The 18434-nt window shown below is 37.6% G+C and overlaps 1 protein-coding gene across 1 annotated transcript in view; it reads right to left on the reverse strand.

Annotated features, from left to right (window-relative positions):
- LOC135089312 (cytoplasmic dynein 2 heavy chain 1-like) overlaps positions 1–15742 on the reverse strand; it is an 88243-nt gene extending 72501 nt beyond the window's left edge. The window contains 15 exon segments of the mRNA XM_063984833.1: positions 582–792; positions 3332–3540; positions 4151–4247; positions 4652–4884; positions 5018–5245; positions 5801–5993; positions 6831–6987; positions 8097–8784; positions 8914–9064; positions 9599–9725; positions 10144–10285; positions 10678–10845; positions 11490–11638; positions 13945–14052; positions 15476–15742. Coding sequence (XP_063840903.1) covers positions 582–792; positions 3332–3540; positions 4151–4247; positions 4652–4884; positions 5018–5245; positions 5801–5993; positions 6831–6987; positions 8097–8784; positions 8914–9064; positions 9599–9725; positions 10144–10285; positions 10678–10845; positions 11490–11638; positions 13945–13990 — 2799 coding nt within the window. The 5' untranslated portion in view covers positions 13991–14052; positions 15476–15742.
- Positions 15743–18434: the final 2692 nt, after the last annotated feature.

Below are 18434 nucleotides of genomic sequence, written 5' to 3' on the forward strand. Positions count from 1 at the left end.
TTGTCTTTTTTCCTATGTATCCATATTCATCTGGTCTTTCTTTCAGTTGATATATATTTCCCCATTCAAGATATGTATACTTTTGTGGGAAAAGCTGTACTTTTGTTTTTTGAATATCTCCCCTTTTTTATATCTTTTCTTGTCCCCTTAAAATGTGTGATAAATCTGATGCTGTAAGTGCTATTTTTCTTATTAATTCATTTTCTCCCTTATGATTCTGTTCATATTTCTATGGCCTCCCCCTTTCTCATTTCTTCATTACTGCCATCATGTCCCCTGAATCATAAAATAATATGGATACTAAGGAACTCTAGTTTTAGGAAAGTAAATCTGTAACAAAGTTTAAAGGATCCATAGTGAAAAGAACACACAACATAATTTCACATCTCAGTCCAGCATATCTTTAATTACTACCCAACAAATGTAACTCAATTCTAGTGCATAATACATCAAAAAAAAAAAAAAAAAAAAAAAAAAGAATACATGAGGTTTTAACACATGAAATTTCAAGTACAGTTTCAAGGTTTTCACTCAATGAAATTGTTATCTTCCATATGAATAGACATCTATATCGTATTTACCTCTATGGCATCTTCTGTGAACTTCTCAATGGTGTTGATGTCCTTCATGATAGCATTGTGAAGGGACTGAACCAGGATGTCCCAGTACCGACGGTTCATGATTTCCAGCTCCACCCTCAGGGGCTGGAAGCTGATGGTGAAGCAGTCGATCCTCTCGTGACTTGGCAGCCGCCCTATTTCCTGTCCCTTTCCCTTTGAAGCTCGCAGATTCCTTAGGGAAAAATAATGCAGATGATCAGCCAGGGTGGTCTATATATAGACTTGTAGACATTTTCTTTTGGACAAATAAGCATTCATGGTTTTAAAAAGAGAATGATATATGGAACTTAAAAAACTTTTACACTGTTCACAAGGGTTCATATCCACACATATTCCACACATGCAGTATAGCTGCCAGCCATCTGCTCTTGTCGGGTCACAACTACTTTACCTATTCATTACTACAGTCAGTGTCATATGTGATTAAGAACTCCCACCAGTGTGAGCTTCACATTGCACAAACTGGCAACTCACTTTTTCTCAGTCTCAAAGAAATAAAAAATGAGTGGGAAAAATGACTACGAGGCAACTTTGGTATGTATGCACTGTATGTATGTATGCATGTATGTATGCATTGTATGTTTTTGAAAGCATAGGAATAACAGATTTAGTGTTTGACATATTGAAATGAGAGAGAGTTATCTTTTGTGACTATTCCTTGCTTCAGCTAATAAAATGGCTGTGTCTGTTTTCAACAGTGTTCTACTGAGGTGATATGCAATGCCTGGAAAATGTACAGGCCATGTTTACATAGTACGGATGTTAGTTTCATTAGGATGATGAAACAAATAGCAGAAGTAAGCCATATAACTATTGCCAGTGAGAAGACCATGAGTGCATTTGTGAAGAAATAGCATGATGAAGGATGCAAGGATGTGCCTCATCACAAGCAAGTTGGTGGGCCACTTCAAAATGTTTGACAATACCTTACATGGTGTCAAGAGAGTCAAAGGTGTATTCTCAGATTATAGTAAAACAACTGAAAAGAGAACATTTCATGGTGGCCCACCACCATGTTTGTGGTGTGGCATATCCTTACATCCCTCATGTTATTTCTTTACAAACGCACTCACAGTCTTTTCACTGGCAATAATTATACGGCTTACTTTTCCTATTTGTTTCACCATTCTGGTGAAATTCTAAAGGAGGGTTTACATGGGGAAATTTTTCCACCCAGCTAGTTCCAGCCACCCGGAATAGCCAGCAGGTTTCTGCTGAAAGCATTCACATGGTCGAGCAGCTGTTGGCCCGCTGCATCAAAACATAAACAACCAAGATGGAATCCTTCTCTGATGAGCTGGTTGTTGTAGCTGCAATTTTGCTATGCTAGAAGAAAAAGCAAAAGAAGAAATGGTCAAAGACTCATTCCTGGCTAGTGAGAAGAAATACAAGTAGTGTTTATTTCCAACTCTTGTAAGAACTTATGCAGACTATGTTTGGTATATACGGGATCTTTGGGATCCCATATATACCTCTTCTCGTATACCAACTTCAAAAGAAATATTTTGGATGCATGGTTCCAAATAATGTTCATATTGCTGCTTATGATACCTTCTGGTAGTGTACATATGTGCTGGGCTGCTAGCTTTCTCAGTGACAATGTAAATAAACTAATTATACATCTATTTTCCAAAATTTTGATAAATAAATTTAAATATTTTATCTATTTATTGTATATACTGGTACAGTTAGTTAAAACTAAAACACTTTCCAACAATATTTCTTCTATTTTTAATTTTATATGAATAGCTGTTCTCATTTGACTCTGGAAAAATGCCGGGATAGTAGCCAATTCTGATCGACAGAGTGGTTTCCCAACTGGGCTGGCAATTCAGCAAATCCCAGCTGCATATTAATGGCTAAAACCAGCTGCAAACTGCCTGGTGTAAACATGCCTTAACGCTTATACTATGTAACAGTGGACCGTACATTTTTCAGGCACTGCACATCACCTCAGTAGAAACACAGCCATTTTATTAGTTGCAGCAAGGAGCAGTCACAAAAGATAACTCTCCCTTATGTCAATATGTCAAACACTGAATTCGTTATTCTATACTTTCAAAAATATATGAGGGGTTAACCTATGTTGCCATGCAGTCATTTTTGGGGGGAGGGTTTTTTTTTTCAGACTGAGGTGTGAGTTCCCAGTTTTTTGCAACGTGATGCTCACGTCAGTGGGAATTTTAATCATGCATGACACTGACTGTAGATAAATGGGAATCACAGTCTAGCTAGAGATTCAAAAGCTTGTTCTTTCAGGTGAGTGCATCCACACTATAATAATACTATAACAAAAAGAACTAACAAGACAAAGTTATTAGAAAAGAAGTTTCTCATGGTATATGTACATATAATTTTAATTTTCTGTAGCTGACTGTAAGTGTTCAATGTTTTTACTGAAGCTGTCTATAATGTAAGTTAATCAAGTCTGGTTTGAAAATTTAAAAATATGAGCAACCATACAAAAGTGATTTGCATCTATGTCATGTCATGTGAACAAGAAACATGGATGGCAGGAAAAAGTTAAAATAAAAGGCTATGAAAGTTCAAGGGTTATGAGATGTGAAAGTATATAACAGAAGAAAACACTCTGCAGGGAAGTTACACTAGTTATATGAAAGAACAGGACTGGTCATGGAAGACAAGCAAGAGCTGGTGAAGTTAGATGAATTCAAGGCTTTGAAAAAGGAGAGGATCTTGTCCTGACTTACCTGTCCCAATCCTCAGCTGTCTTGCAATGCTGCTCAACTAGCTGCTCCACATCACTACTACCAATGGCACACAGATCCAGGAAGCGGTCCTTGACATTCTCCAGCCTCTCAAAGAGCTCCTCAGCCCTCTGGAAAAGCTGACCAAAGCGGTGGGCATTGCGGTCCACGATGGCAGGAAACACTGGGTGCTCATTCACCTCATTTACACCCTGCCAGAGAAAACATAGCTATATAATCATGATACTTTTTACAAGTTATCAAGATCCATAATTTGCAGACCTATGAGGCAAGAGAATGGTGTAAAAACTAAATAAAAGTATTTACAGTGAGTTACTGGAGAGAGAAAAAAAAAAAAAAAAAAAAAAGGGCTACTGTAATATTTATTCACTCAAAATTGTTTTTTCTTTCTTTTTGTATGTACTTCATACTTCTGAAAAACCCTTTTATTCATATGAAGAGCACTAATCTCAATTTAGCTGAAGTTTATGCAGATGAAATAAGAACGTTTACCAAAGAATTAGAATAAAAAAATATGAGAAGATATGACATGCATAAGAGTTAGTAACCAAGCAAACAGAATAGCTAGTATAATAAACAGAATAAATATTGGATCAACAAGGCAGAGGAGTTTAAAAGGAGGAGTCAGGGAAAGAAATGATGAGAGAATGTGTAAGACTGGATGCAGATCATACAAGACAAAGATGAAAAAAGCTTTATGAACAAGTGGCCTGACAGCCAACAAAGTTAGTGAATAAGTTAGTTTCTCCACTTATACAAAAAGATGAATAAGATGAATATATAAAGTGGTACAAATCTTACTTTAAAGTGATGAGGAATGGCAAGGAATCTCTTCAGCTGGCCATAATATTTCATACGAATCTCCTCCATTGGAGGGAGGAACTGGAGCCGCTGCTGCCTGCATGTAGCACAAAGCATATCATTGTCATCAGTACTCACTGGCATCATAAGTATATTACCAGCAGCATTAATGTAATCAAGATATCATCACACAATTTTATTGTCACAGGCAATTGAAATGAGTAGTATAAAAAAAGAAAGGGAAAATGCATGTCATACACAAGCTGTAAAGTTAATACAGCAGCCATGCTACATTGTAACCAATGCTTCATGTGTGAATACCCTTAAAAATTCAAGTGTTTACAGTCATATATCATTCCACTTCAGAATGACATAGTGAAGTAACAGAATAATATGAGGACTAAAAGAATCATGGGCTTACTCTTTACTATCATACATTCCCTCTCTTGAATGGTGTAACCCATCAAGATATGTGGACAAATGGTGATGAGAAAGCCTTGCCTGTATGTGAGCTCCACCTTGAACTCTGGCAGGTTTTGGTTGAGAGCTTCAATACCCAGCTGGTACTGGTGCTCTAGGGCCTTGTACAGCTGACGGTCCCAGTGGGAGCACCAAGACTTCTGGTCTACAAAGCCCTTCTCCTCCAACTGGTGCATGATGGAACGCATCTCCTTCAGCAGCTCCTTCCACCGGCTCTGGTGCTTCAGCAGGTCTGTGTTCATCAGAGTCAACACCTGAGGCAAAGAAACAGTATCCACTTATGATTACCTATAATGTGGTTTCAGATTGTGGTGATGATGGCACAGTACAGACCATTAAAATAAATAACACTCATGAATATGTCCAGAATGAGTGTCATGCACTTACTCTCTCCTTGATCATGAGGTGACACTGGGCTAACTGCTTGTTTTCTTTGGCCAGTCTTTGTGTGGCTACCTTCAGCTTGGCAATGTAGGTATCCAGCTGCTGTGTGTTGGACCAAGTGATGGTGGTCTGCTCCTGCACCAGGCCAGAGAGGGCCAGTGCTGCCTCCAGCATCATGGGCCGCTGGGATGGGATCATCTGGTCCCCAATGGTGTTGTGAAAATTGGCAATCTTAAGAGAAAATAAAGACTTTTTTGAATACATAATTGTAAACTGCTTAGTCATATAATTATTTTACAAAGATAATTTTCCTTTTCTTTGCAGAGATCATAAAAGGTGACTTAAGGTTATGGTAGGCTCTGAAGAAATCCTTCTCCTAAAAGTATATATATATATATATATATATATATATATATATATATATATATATATATATATATATATATATATATATATATATATATATATATATATAAACACACACGCAATTTCTTGCAAGCCATCTTACTTGTGTACAGAAATGATTGTCAGAAAAAAATTATACTGCAATTCTTGAATACAAAACCCTCATATTTCAACTAAAATGACCAAAAAATGGGAAATACATTAATTTAACTGATAGAATGTTTTAATTTTTCAAGTAATAGTTAAGTAATGAACAGAAAGGATGCATGAATAACATCAGGGAAAATGAACAAAAGTAACTGGAAAGTATTCACCTTGTAGTTTACATTTTATCTTTTTCCTTTAGTACATAAGTTCACAAACAAAGGAATTACACAGCACCTCCTCCAAGGCCTTGGCTTGCTTCATGAACTTGTGTGCCAGCTGGGCCATCTTGACTATGGATGGGTGTATGTTGTGGCCCAGGATGGACAGCTGGGTCACCTCCCTGGCCAAACCCACCAGTCGGGGATTGTAGTTGACACGTAAGAGGCGCCTGTGACTGAATGACAGTACTGGGGAGTCTGTAGCAAGGCTGCAACACAGACAAAAATTTGAAAAGAATCTTGCATATAATGTTCTTCTGAGTATTTATCAGTTTATATTCTTGTTTTCATAGTGCTGAGATTAGTTTACCTAATAATTTTCTTATTTATTTTCCCTCTTGCTGGCTTTTCTGAGACAATTGGTATCAATAAATAAAGTACTACTTTATAAAGCATGGATTTCCTGTTCAAAAATTTAAAAAAACTGTCTTATCTATTCATATAGAAGTCAATATCTGATTTCTAAACTATTCCTGAAAACATTCTTAAAAACATAATACAAAGGATGGTCATCATAAAAGAATCTACATTTTACCATCCTTGCATTCCCTCTTTGTAAACTCTAATCCTCACATACCCTTTCCTCTTATTCTCATATACTCGAGCACTCAGATCTGCCACTTCTCTGGCAGTCATCCTTTTGCATCTACTTCATCTAACATACTAATAGGCATACACTCTCATGGTTATTCAACTTTCAATTCTGCTACTCTATAGATGGACAATGAAATAGACAATAAATAGACAATAAATAGACAGTGCACTCTTACATTTCTGGATGATGCCTAAATTCTCTTCATTGAAATGAAGATCAATTAACCATAATATTCTGCAGCCTGTACATATAATAGTAGGCTTATATATGGAAAACCGTTAAGTTCTGTTTATTTATGTAAGGTTTCATTCAGAATGCAATACACACTAATCACGGCCATTAATCTTACAAAATTTTTCCATTTAACTGATTATCAAAAATCTCACAGCACCCTAGTCCTTATTTGCTATTTATGTTGAACAATTCTCAGTACAAAGAAGGATCATAATACCTTAATTCCTCAGTATCAATCATGTGTAGCATTTCTCTAGACCAGGAGTCAAACTGATCTGTGTGATATTCTTCCAACTCTTCACAGAACTCCTTAATGTTTCTCTTCAGTTCATCATAACCATTCAAGTCAGTCAACAGGGCATCAGCTGTTTTACCTGTGTGCAAGAAAACTAAGCATTAAGTCCACACCTAATGTATCTAACAAGGAAGATCATATGCAATAACCTACTGAGTTTCACTACATCTGAGTTTTGCTATCCTTGAGTTTCGTGATGAGTCAAATTTTTACCATCCTGACTTTTGCACATTATCTCCCCGAACTTCATGCTTTCATCATGTATGGGTCACACATTCCTACCATTGGCATCACAGATAGTAAAAATAAATACATATATGCTATGTACTGCATATGTATTTCTATGTATAGTTCACAAATCTGAACATACAAATTCTTCATTTGGATAAACCACTTCTTAGCCATAACAATAGTCATGCTGGCTGCATGCAAAACTGGGAGAGGAAGGATGGTGAAGGCACTGCCACATAGCAAAAAAAAAATGTGCCTCAATACCATGGCAGATGTGATGGCACATGCATGGCTGCAGATATAACACACACACACACACACACACACACACACACACACACACACACACACACACACACACACACACACACACACACACATACAGAGTTTTAGATGTGATGATGGTGTTATCACAGTGGTGCACCACACCAAATATGAGGACAAAACACACACACACACACACACACACACAGTTTTAGATGTAATGTTGGTGTGCTACCAAAGTGCTGCATCAAACCAAATGTGAGGACCAAACACACATTCACACAGTTTTAAATATAGTGGTGCTGCACCACACCAGTGCTGTTTCATGCTGGATGTGAGGATAACACACACATGCAGTTCTGGGATAAGTGGTCAGAATAAATAAGCATTTTTTCCAGTGTTTTCAATACCCCAAGTTTCACCATCCTCAAGTTCAACACTATGCCTTCAGAAGAAAGCAAGTCCAAAACTCGAGATGGTACTGTGATACCAAGAAAAATTACAATAGATTTACAAAGTAATTTCACAGTTCCAGCCACCCTTTTACACTAAGACATTTTATCTGTAGAGCTGTCTTTGACACTTTAAAATTTCCCAAATTACAAAAGAAAATCAGAACATCTGTAAAGCTTGCTACAGTACGATAGGCTCAACTGTTACATAACTAGATAATCATTTTAATTTCTCACTCACCAATATCCTGAACTTTAGCATGAATGGGCTTCACCCAGTAGATGTTGCTTACTACTTCAGGCACATTGGGCAGCCGTCTGGGCCCATTGACTGAAGTGGTGCTGAAGTCTGAGCGCAGTGTTCTGATGTAACTGTTCAGTTCACTAAGCAGCATTTCTCTCTCAGCCACCAGCTCTGTCTGTATACTGTCTCTCTTGATGAGTTCCTTGTAGCGCTTGAACTCCTGCATTAGCTGGTATGCACTGGAGTTCATGTTTCTCAGCTGTGACCTGAGCTTACCAGCAATGCGCTGCTCTGCTGGTTTAAGAAAGTTTTCAAATTGACGCACAGCTGCCTGCCACAAAGGCTCTGTGTAAGGGTTGTACTGCACAGGTTTAAGGCCTGCGAATGGTTTGAAGGCATCAGATGTCTTGAGATCTTCCTGTTCACTGAGGGAAAGGAGTCTGGTGAGCTGCTTGTGGAGTGTTCGGAGACTCAGGATTTCAGACAGGCGCTGGGAGACATTCTTGCAGTAGTCTGGAACAAAAGGCTTTCCCTCCCACATTTGATCTGCTCCACTCTTCCAGTACATGGAGGTGAGGTTGTGGCAAGTCTCTACCCAGTGGTCACACACACTGATGCCCTCTGACAGACTCTTTTCCACCTGGTTATACTGGCCACCCCAAAGGTCCTCTGATGACAGCTTACCCTGGAATTGAAATAATCTTATATATAAGTATATCCTTCTTGTTTCTTTGATATTATTCACTCCTTATTGTTTACTATACTTACTTAACTTTTATATTCTTTACATGTTTTACTTTCTTCTGCCTTTTACCTGCACATATCGAGACAACTGATTGGCGATAACATCCAGCAGGTGGGACATGCGTGCCTGGGGGTAGTCCAGACGCCACAGCTCCTCCAAGGAGTTCTGAGTATTCTCCAACACCTCTTCAGCATCCACCATGAGCACAGCATCCAGTCCACTGCAAAATATATAGAGTAACCACTTCTAAAAAGGTTATGAGTGCATTGGTTCAATGAAATGTTGAATAATAACTCAAATAAATGCGTATGATAAACATAGTGTGGTATCTACAGTATCTACATAACTACAGATGGGTTGGTTAGTTTCTACAGGAAGAGTAAAGAGAAAAATGTGGTGTTTAGCAATAAAGTTGAAGAAAACGGAGGAAAGTAGTTAGGTTATGTAAACAGTATGACATAAAGACTGAGTAGTTTAGAGAGGTCAAACATGGTGGAAAGAATGTATGACCATACTATAAAAATAATAATGTACTTAATAACTAGTAAATATAATGAAAAGAACAAAAAAGATACAAATGACAGCAATAAAATAAATAGTAAAATACAATATTGTTTTCATTACAATTCAATTCAGAACTAATTTAGAAACACACACAAAAAAAAAAAAAATAAATAAATAAAAATAAAAATAAAAATAATAATAGCAATAATAATAATAATTAGATAAATAAAAAAAATAAAAGTGTTTGTACCTGAACTCTTTCGACATGGGCTCTAGTACACTGTAGAAGGCGTGAGCCACTTCCTTCTCCTCCTGACTCATGGGGTTGTTGGCAGTGTCAGCCCAATACTCAGTCTCATCCTTCACTGTGAGGACTCCTGCCAGAATATCATGACCATCAACGTTAAGCATAACAGCCAATGACCTCTCCAACACAGAAATTAAAACACCATTATATAGGGAGAAAATCAGACTCTCATAACTTACTGCTTCAGAAGCCAACCTATGTGACTATGATAATGGAGCAACAATGATACATGTGAGCACTCTGAGATCACTAAAGAAAACATACAGGAGGGTGAGAAAAAAAAAAAAAAAAAAAAAAAAACAGCCATGGCTATGAAATTAGAGAGAGAGAGAGAGAGAGAGAGAGAGAGAGAGAGAGAGAGAGAGAGAGAGAGAGAGAGAGAGAGAGAGAGAGAGAGAGAGAGAGAGAGAGAGAGAGAGAGAGAGAGAGAGAGAGAGAGAGAGAGAGAGAGAGAGAGAGAGAAAGAGAATCATAATTTATGGACTAACCTGCCAGCCTTTTAGACACATGACTGCTGGAGTCCCCAGCTTGGTCAGGCTCCTGCTTTCTGAGGAGGCTGCCCAGACCATCAGAGAGCTCAGTGACCAGTGCCTGAAGCTTGGGATCCAGTAAGCCACTCCACTCTGAGTCCTGATAAACACACAAACTTCAAATAGAGGCAAACTAAATCATGACCATCACCTGCAGAAAATCATATTTGATGTTTACTTGTCACAGTAGATCCTTAATTACATATATAGCAAGTATTACATAAAAGGATAATGGAAGTAAAGCCATTTGTTAATTTGATTTCCGGTTAAAAATCACTCTAATGTTACTCAGTCTCTTGCTCTCTTTAAATTTCCATTATTATATCTGTGTTCAGTATGTTGTTTCTGGTGATAAAATTATTATGGCAGAGCTGGTGTGATAAAGTATACTAAGAATCAAGGGTAATGCAACATACTCATATTTGTACCAATGATAATAAAGTTACTTATGATTACAATGACACAATAGATGTAGTGGTGCTGGTACATTACCTTGAGCAGTATGGGAGCATAGAGTTTTTGCAGTGAGTGGTACAGTGAGGAGATTGGAGAGTCCAGCATTGAGGAAACAAAGATATCTGCAAGGTTGTCACCTGTGATTACATCTGGCTTGATTTTGAAGAATACCAGCAGCTTGTCTTTCTTGAGTGAAGAGTCAACCTGCCAATGATATAAAATAATAAATAGATATGTAAATACAAGAAAATACATTAAATCTGTATAGCTTCACCATCCTAACATGAATTTTCACTTGCAGTTGGAAAAGTTCTGAACAGGTAAGTGCTCAAGTATCAACACATAAAAAAAAGTAAACAAAAAATAAAAAAAATCTATGCAGTATGCAGCAGCCAAACACAATGAGTGACTAACAGTAGCTGCCTGTAATTATATTCCATGTTTGCTTGTGTTTGTAATACAGAATCCTGGCCATTACCCTCAATAAACCGTACTTCTACCTCATACTTTGATTTCATATAAACTTCTCAGGTTTAAAATTTTCACTACAGAATGAATGCTAATGAATGTGTGTTCTTCCTGAGTGCCTCTGATAATAAGTTTTGAGACTTTTTTCTTGTGAGTCATACCTTTCTGATCTTAACCATAAAGAGTTGGTGGATGGTGATTAAGACTTCTGTTGGAAAAGAAAAGTCTGTGCTGCTGCCATAGATCTAGGAGCAGCAGTCATGACATCATGGTAATGTATAAGTGTGTGCTATTTATTGGTGGTGCTTCTGTTGCTGTTCTATCTGGTAAATGAACAGGTAGATCGAGTAAAAAGAAAATATGTAAATTAGTCCTCTTACCTTGGTGCTGAGAGTTATCCCAGCCTCACTGGATACCATGTGGGCACCTAGAAGCTGACAGTTGCCTGAGTCAAGGAAGGTGTTGAGGCTTGGGTCAGAGTGCAGGGCCTGGATGCTTGGGTTGTCCAGAGTCACCCCAAAGTAGTTGGCTGTATAAACAAACACACAGACAAAGGTGGAAAGAGAAATGTCAACACTTGTATTACAGACATACATAAACCCATGTAACCTATTTCTCAACAGTATCCATTTAACACTCTAAGGAAAATTGGCAACATATTTGTGCTACTGTTCCTTTTATCTTTACTCTTATGAAGTGATCCATGTCTTTAATTATGTTCTCATATAATTCTCATACACATCATACTCTATACAACTGATTAACAATCTTTCCTTTCTTCTCTTAGTGTCTGACATTAACGTGTTGTGCCCTTTCTCCTTTTATTTTGTTTTTACTTTTCTTGTTAATGGATCATGAATCTTAATTTTTTCATTATCATTTAGGAGAAAGCAATAATTTCCTGTTTCATGGATTAATAAATTTTCTGTGCATCTTTTAAAAATTGTGGTATGTCAGTTGAGCCCCTATCTTTTAACTGTACATATTTCTTGGTCCTTAATCAAATAATACATAAAGCTTGAAAATATGCAGGCTATAGGTATTGTTAAGTTTGTATTTTCAAATCCTCTTCCTTCTCCCTGAATGAAGTGTCTCAAGCTACTAAATACTGTAATACACAGATAGATAAAGAAGGTAGATACCTCCTTTCATTCAAGACATAAGGAATCTTCAGTTCTCCTAAGAGCTTAGATTTTTAGCTCCTCAAAGCTCCTCCCACTTGACCACTAAAGAACAGACCAGCAGAGCTGCTTGGTGTGCTGCCCAAGGAAAAAGTGTAGTATAGTTCATTGGTGATGTGTCCCTCACAGAGACTACAGCAGCCTTAACTACTCAATCCTTAAAGTTTATGCTATTTAGAAGTGAATAGCTGGTCTTCCAGCCCTTGTGATATTGTCAGTTGAATAAAAGTAACCATATAGGACCGATTCTTTGCTTTTTTCTAATCAAAGGAAAGGCAGATACATTGGTTACTCCTGTTTAATGGTTGTTACATTTAAAGAACAGGCATATAGTAATATGCCATAGCCTGGTTAAGACATTCCAGGTCAAAATGATGCTTGATGTTGTCCAAATATGGCTAGTAAAACTTGCTGCATGGTACTGTATATATGGCAGTTATGAAATGAAATGTCAAAGCGTCTCTTTGCTGGTAATTTTACACTATTTCTGTGTTTTGGGTGTGTTCCATCTATTAAGTGTCCCTCTTTATTATTCTAGTCTGTTTAGACAGACTGCAAGTATTATAATATAATGAAATATGTTCTATTATTAGTGATTATGGAGCAAGGGGAAACTATGATATAGGGAGCATGTCTAGCAGCTGTCCAGATCACAGGTCATTCACAGAAGGCAAAAGCGAGGTCCCTCGCCCCACTCCTCTGATTCTGCCATGTTAAGGCAACAACTGTGTATTGCTTCTTCAGACCTGTCCTACTTCATCACCTGTGCAAATAAAAGCAACTCTGCTGAGCATTTTAGCATGAATTGATTGTATTATTCATGACCTCACACTGCATTATGGCACTGTACCAGAACACAATGATATGTTGGAAGTCGTGGCCCCAGACAGGAAGGCCATTCAAACACCTTTACCTGCCCTGCCAGAATGTTACATGCCACTTGAAGGCTTGATTGTTCCATGTTCATTGTAAGCAAATGTTTCTATTCACTTAATGTGAAATGACTCACACTACACAGTTTTAATAATGGTTTTCACTCATGACTGATTTGTATGCAGATAATTCTGTATGATAAAGATTCTATTGAAATAATACACGCACATTGGCTTGTTTTCACCTAACATGTTTGCACTACTGCCTGTGAATGGCTATGTCTTTCACTCCACCCCACTGCCTGCTTGTTTCTTCTGTCAATTCCTGAGGGAGCTTAGGAAGCTTGTGGCCCAGGGTAGCTGTAAGGTTCCATAGCTCCCAGGAGACCTGCATGAAAAGAATGCATCGGAAGATGCCTGTTTCCGAGGTGCTTGTGAAGAAATAAAGAAGACGCCTATAAATTGATGTTTGTGGAAAATCTTTCACACAATCTCTTTCAAACTATACTTCTCTTTGTGTGTGTGTGTGTGTGTGTGTGTGTGTGTGTGTGTGTGTGTGTGTGTGTGTGTGTGTGTGTGTGTGTGTGTGTGTGTGTGTGTGTGTGTGTGTACATATAAATTTAATCGAGTTAGCTTTCTTCATTAAATCAACATGTATTTTTTATTACATACAATACATTCTCAGTTAATTACTGTATAGTTTTCTTAAATGATGAATGGATGATAACAGACTTCCTTCTAGAGTCTGTGTAAACATGCAAATACAATACAGTACCACTCACCAGTGGTTGCCAAAATAAAGTTTTTCCTCACATCTGGTGAATCCATCTTGTGGAGATTACTTAGATTTTGCCTTAAATTATCATCCTCCTTCTGGAGTTAAGGAAAATCTGAAAAGATAGATTTTGTTTTTAAATTATTCATCCTAGACTTTATAAAAATTGATGCCTGGATGCCTCACTCTCACAGTCTTTGTCATGGGGAGGTACAAAAGTTAGTTGCATTTAATACAACAAATTATCATAATGGATACAAGTTTCAAGAAAAGGGCAAGCTCAGTTCCTGGTTACTGATACTAAACTCCCTATTGACTATTAGAACATAAGGAAAGAAATATGAAGCCAGCTGGCCAGCACATGGCTGCTCCTGTACAATACACACACACCTACATGTGTGTATGAGTACAATAGCTATGAATTTGTCAAATCTTCCCTTAAAGATCCAATTACTGAGTCTATTCAAGTCATCTTTCACTTGTTTGCAAATCAGTTTTCCTTTTCAAATCTAACTTTGTCAAGCTTGAATGCACTGCTTCTCATCCTGCTAAAATAATTAATAATCCAGTGGATTTCACCTAACATAACAATATGTTATCCACTTTAGGCTTTTCATTCATGTCGCACTGCTCATTTACCACATGATTCCTATGCAATGACCGAAACACCTATGCAATGACCCAAACACATAAGATTACTATGAAGACTCAACCCTGCTTGGGCAGTTCACCTATTAGGTGACTGGTAACATGCTGGGCTCTCACATGGTGGTTCCAAGTTGGAACTCTAACATGGCACCAATTTTTCGAAGTTCAGATTTAATTGAGCTTCCGGATCAGTTACATAGTGTTTCAATGTATTGATTGTGTTGTGGTTATGCCCTAGTTTGAGGTTATACAAGTGGGAACACCCTGGTTTGAAGTAATACATCTTTTTACCCAAAGTTCGATCACATTTACTCGGGTATGAAGTCATTCACCTCCTAACTAAGAACAATAAGAAATTCTGACAGGTCACAGCCTTTTCTTATGTGGTGTTGACATGAACCCAGAAAAACTAATTGTTGATTTTCTTCACATGTCAATGCAGAGCATTGTGTCAAGCTAATCAAGAACACTGACATAATCATCCGAGAAACACTGACCTGGGTATTGCCAGGAACACTGAGGTTCCAGGCCAGCCTATTTTTGATGTCATTTAAAAACCACACAGGTGAATATGCACGGTAAACATGTGGATGAACAGATGAATCATTGCCAAATATGTGAACAACAACCAATACAAGTCAATCTTGTTAATACAGGCAAAACAAGTGAACAAGCAGATGAGTGACAGAACCTGCGTTGAGTTCGGCGGCGCCGCACAGGAATGTCACCAGCTTGCCGTCACGTGCTTCACGTGCCTCACGTGCCTCCCCAACCTTTCCACACGCCCGCGTGCCTCAGCCCTCATGATGGCCACCTATTCACACTCTGGCAATATGATACATTACATACACGCATCCACACACAAGTAACATGATACCGTGTAAACATACCTGACCAGAGTGTGGCACGGCTTAAAAAAACAACTATAAATATTAGCAAAGTTTGAGGCGTGCACGTGGTTGTCATGGCGACGCACCAACACGTGGTCGTCAAGGAGACCCACCCGCACAACAAACCAGTCAGCGCCACATCTTGAAATGGGATGTTCTCTCGCCAAGTCGCTTTTCGGAGGAAGTTTTATCATTGCGGGGAGCTAAAGCAAAACGTCTAGAACGAAGGGGAACGATGATCTTTTGAGAAACCACACCAACGATAACTTTCTGGATAGATTCTTATTTGTGAAATCGGTGATTTTCCCGGGAGGTCTCCAGAGATTAAAATTCTGGAATCGCAAAATACTTTGAATGTTACTGCCACTACAATAACATATATGAGATATATGCATTTTGCAAAAATCGGCAATAATCAATTAAATAAATTTTAAGTTGATATACGTACCGCGGCGTTTAAGTGTACAAAGCTTTAGTGTCACTGGTACAATTAATTCAGTTCAGTTCAGTTTGTATTCTGGAGTATTGCCTTTGCAACAGCACTCATAAAAAAATTTGTCTACTGTTGCTGCTGTTTTTGTCTTATCAAACAAATTTTTTTTTTTCCAGAGTGATGTTATGGTATTTTTATACTTGTTGTTTATCATCTTTATCAAAGAGTACGAGTTTTTCCAATGTATTTGTGTGATAGGATTGTTGGAGGGGTCTTGTATGTAGTGTTTCTAATATTTTGTAGTTTTGGGGAATGCAGCAGAAAGTGTTTTAGGTAATCTTCATCGTAGTTACACAGAGGACAGCTTGTTTCTTCATTTCTATGTTTACTCCTCCATCCTAACTCCAGGGTGTTCGTTCTAACCTTGAACAGCAAGTAAGATGGTAAAGGTTTTTATCATAAATTGCTGTCTCCATCTTGATTTCATTTCTATACTTTCTGTATATAGCTAAACTGTATTTAGTTTCTAATTCTACTTCCTAGCATTCACTGTCCCAATCCTTGATTTTGTTGTTTATCTCTTCTTTTCTCATTTCTCTTATTTTATTTGGTGGATAGTGATGGCGGGGCGGGGTAGTTGCATGCAGTTGGCAATCATGTCGAGGGATCAAGGAATTTTAATAACTCCGTTATACCTTCATGGGAGACATACCACCACTGCTTTTGATATCTTGACCAGTGGAGAGAGAGAAAAAAAAATTATATATATATATATATATATATATATATATATATATATATATATATATATATATATATATATATATATATATATATATATATATATATATATATATATATATATATATATATATATGAGCGAACAAAAATAACGCTTAAAATTCCGAGTTTAGGCTCAAAATTTTTTGGCATAGTTATCCAAAAAAAAGGCGTCTTGTAATATAAACAGAAAATGGTCCTTACTTAACACTTACTATGATATCTTCCTCATATCGATTGGAAGAATGAATTTTTGTCCTACTATGGATTCATGCTTTAGTGGGGGTATTGGGATAAGTACTTCTCGTCATTGATTAGCTTTATTGGTAACCATTATTGTAATTAAGTAGGCTGGATATATTTTTTGTACCATCTTTCTTTATTTTATGCATGTCGTCCACAGTAAAATTTTATTACGTTTCCCCATTCGAGTCCTTTAGTTCTTCAGCCTAATAGTATATTACGTAAGGTATTGTATTTTCGGTACAGGTAGGCAGATAAAAAAAAAAAAAAACTAGATGATCTACATAAAAAAAAAAACATAATAAATAGATAATTTAATGATATAACAAATCTCAACTTATTATTTACTTATTTTTCACCTCGTGTGTGTACTTTGCAATCTATTTATTCGCATTTGTTACATGTTTGCATCTCTTATTTGCATTTTCTTTATTTAATAAGGTGGGGAGAATGAATATCTAAAAACTAAATGAACATTGTCTCGCCTTTTCGCATCCCGATCCTCAATGAATAATTATGTTAACATTTATCCTTTTTGATCTGCTGAGACTCGGGAACTAAGATACGACTTCTCGGCAAATAAGTGGAGTTGTGTCTGAAGTTGTATTTGATCAACCCCCTCCCCACCCATCCCCATATTTCCGAAATCTGTAAGAGTAGGTACCAGTCACTCTTGAACACACTAGGTTGGTTTAGGTTAGGTCAAGTATACATAGCATCAAATTACTTTGTGGATATCACAATGAGAGTATTTCCGAGGATATCCTGTGGCTAGTTTCAAAGTTACAGCCGGGCGTCTTCATAGGCGTTTTCATAATTTGCAGTCTTCGGAAAAATGCATCCCCCCCACCCTCTCTCTCTCTCTCTCTCTCTCTCTCTCTCTCTCTCTCTCTCTCTCTCTCTCTCTCTCTCTACTTTGGGACAGCTTGCCGTCAGAATCATGATTCCTGTTAAGCCCTTTAAGCTGAGTACTGATAGATGCATAAATACGTCAGCTTACTCTAATAATTTTCATCGTGGTCACTGAAATTATGAGGGAAATGGAGAGCAGAGGGGCAACCTACACACCGCTAACACCTGCCTGCTTTGGCGTTATGGTGGGTGACGCACGGCCAATCACTCATCATTTCGTGGTGGTGTTGAAATGTGGAGTCAGTATTAGTATAACAAGCATAAGGCGTGTATGGTTTATTGCGGCGAAAATATTCAGTCATTCAATCAATCAGTCAATTGCCTATATCTACCTACCCCTTCTTATCCGCTAGCGTCAATAAACCATACACGCCTTATGCTTGTTATACTAATACTGACTCCGCATTTCAACACCACCACGAAATGATGAGTGATTGGCCGTGCGTCACCCACCACCGCCGTCACCACCATCACCATCACCATGAGCTTTTTTTTTTTATTTTTTTTTTATTGGGTTTTTCGTTGCCCTTGGCCGGTGTCCCTCCTACATTAAAAAAAAAAAAAAAATACAAATTCACAAAACTATAATAG

This window comes from Scylla paramamosain, chromosome 3 (assembly GCF_035594125.1).
Source record: "Scylla paramamosain isolate STU-SP2022 chromosome 3, ASM3559412v1, whole genome shotgun sequence".
Classification (NCBI taxonomy): domain Eukaryota; kingdom Metazoa; phylum Arthropoda; class Malacostraca; order Decapoda; family Portunidae; genus Scylla; species Scylla paramamosain.